We start from the raw sequence: 1,160 nt of genomic DNA, 5'->3' as shown, positions 1-1,160 counted from the left end.
GGTGCCAATGAGGTCTTGTTTTTATTAAGTTCTGTAGTTAACAATAAAATTCATGTCCAGCTTACAATCAGTGTAGAAATATTGACTGTGCTTCAATAAAAAAAGATCTTGGTATCATGTGTGGTTCAGCCTGATCTACATTGTGTATACTGAACAGCTAAGCACTTGCTTGGTCCTGACTGCATTCATTGAGGCGAAATAGATCCTCAGAAGTTGGCTTAAAGCTTCTTTTTAGCCATATTACAAAAACTGTTAAGCTGCAGCCAAAATGCTACAGTTGGTTAATTCAGTTTTTCCTTTGCTTCTGATTTATTCCTTGAGCAGCTGACATCATATACACCCTGATGCATTGTTTGGTATTGCACTGAGGGTGCCTGTTATGACTAGAGGTTAAACCAGTAGTACTATTTAAATAGAATGAAGAAAAATTAAAACATTTTAACTTGTATAAGCATAAAACACTCACCAATATTTGTTCATGGAAGCCATGCTGCCATCAAGCTTGCCTATATTATGAAGGTCAATACACTGATCGGTAAAGGCACGGGCAACGCAGACTTCAGTCTTCAACTCGGCTAATTTATGCTGAATTGTCTGTCAAAATTAAATAAATATGTCAAATGTGACCTGCTGAGAAATCTACTATTATACACCGTATCAAAAGATAATCAAAATAACAAAGATAATCAAAATAACAGTGCTTCTATTTGTCTAAATTTATTAAAAAGAAATAGTACTCAAGTAAAGTGACAACTCACCTGGAGGTTTGAGAGGGTCTTTCCGAAGGCCTTTCTTGAGCGCAGGTAGGCACGGGTTTCTTCAAACTGCCACTCAGCATTGGCGCAAGACATAATACCAATGAGAAGACGTTCCTGCAGGAAAAATCATACAAGCATTAAATAAAATTTGCTACAAAAAAAGTTGCAACAAAAAGTAATCTAAGAATCAAAATAAATTAACAGTAATATCTGATGGAAACTGCCCTTTTTCTGGCATCTAATGTGTTGCCCAAAATAATGCAGGGGATCCCAGTTATTTGCCATGAGAATCATCTCACTTTTCAGGTTTTATATGTTTTTAATCCCCCTAAATAAGCCATGTTCACCACTTTTACTTTTTGTAATTATTATTATTATTTCCATCTTCATAACTACCATCAA

At 35.3% G+C, this 1,160-nt stretch overlaps 1 protein-coding gene across 1 annotated transcript in view; it reads right to left on the bottom strand.

The window, feature by feature from the left end:
* The window catches only part of LOC119592997 (long-chain specific acyl-CoA dehydrogenase, mitochondrial-like), a gene marked incomplete in the record, with an annotated part of 16,246 nt that overhangs the window by 6,852 nt on the left and 8,234 nt on the right, over positions 1–1,160 (bottom strand). The window contains 2 exon segments of the mRNA XM_037941886.1: positions 467–594; positions 759–872. Coding sequence (XP_037797814.1) covers positions 467–594; positions 759–872 — 242 coding nt within the window.

The sequence above is a fragment of the Penaeus monodon genome, chromosome 31, assembly GCF_015228065.2.
Source record: "Penaeus monodon isolate SGIC_2016 chromosome 31, NSTDA_Pmon_1, whole genome shotgun sequence".
Lineage (NCBI taxonomy): Eukaryota > Metazoa > Arthropoda > Malacostraca > Decapoda > Penaeidae > Penaeus > Penaeus monodon.
This window is presented reverse-complemented; position numbering and strand designations above follow the sequence as displayed.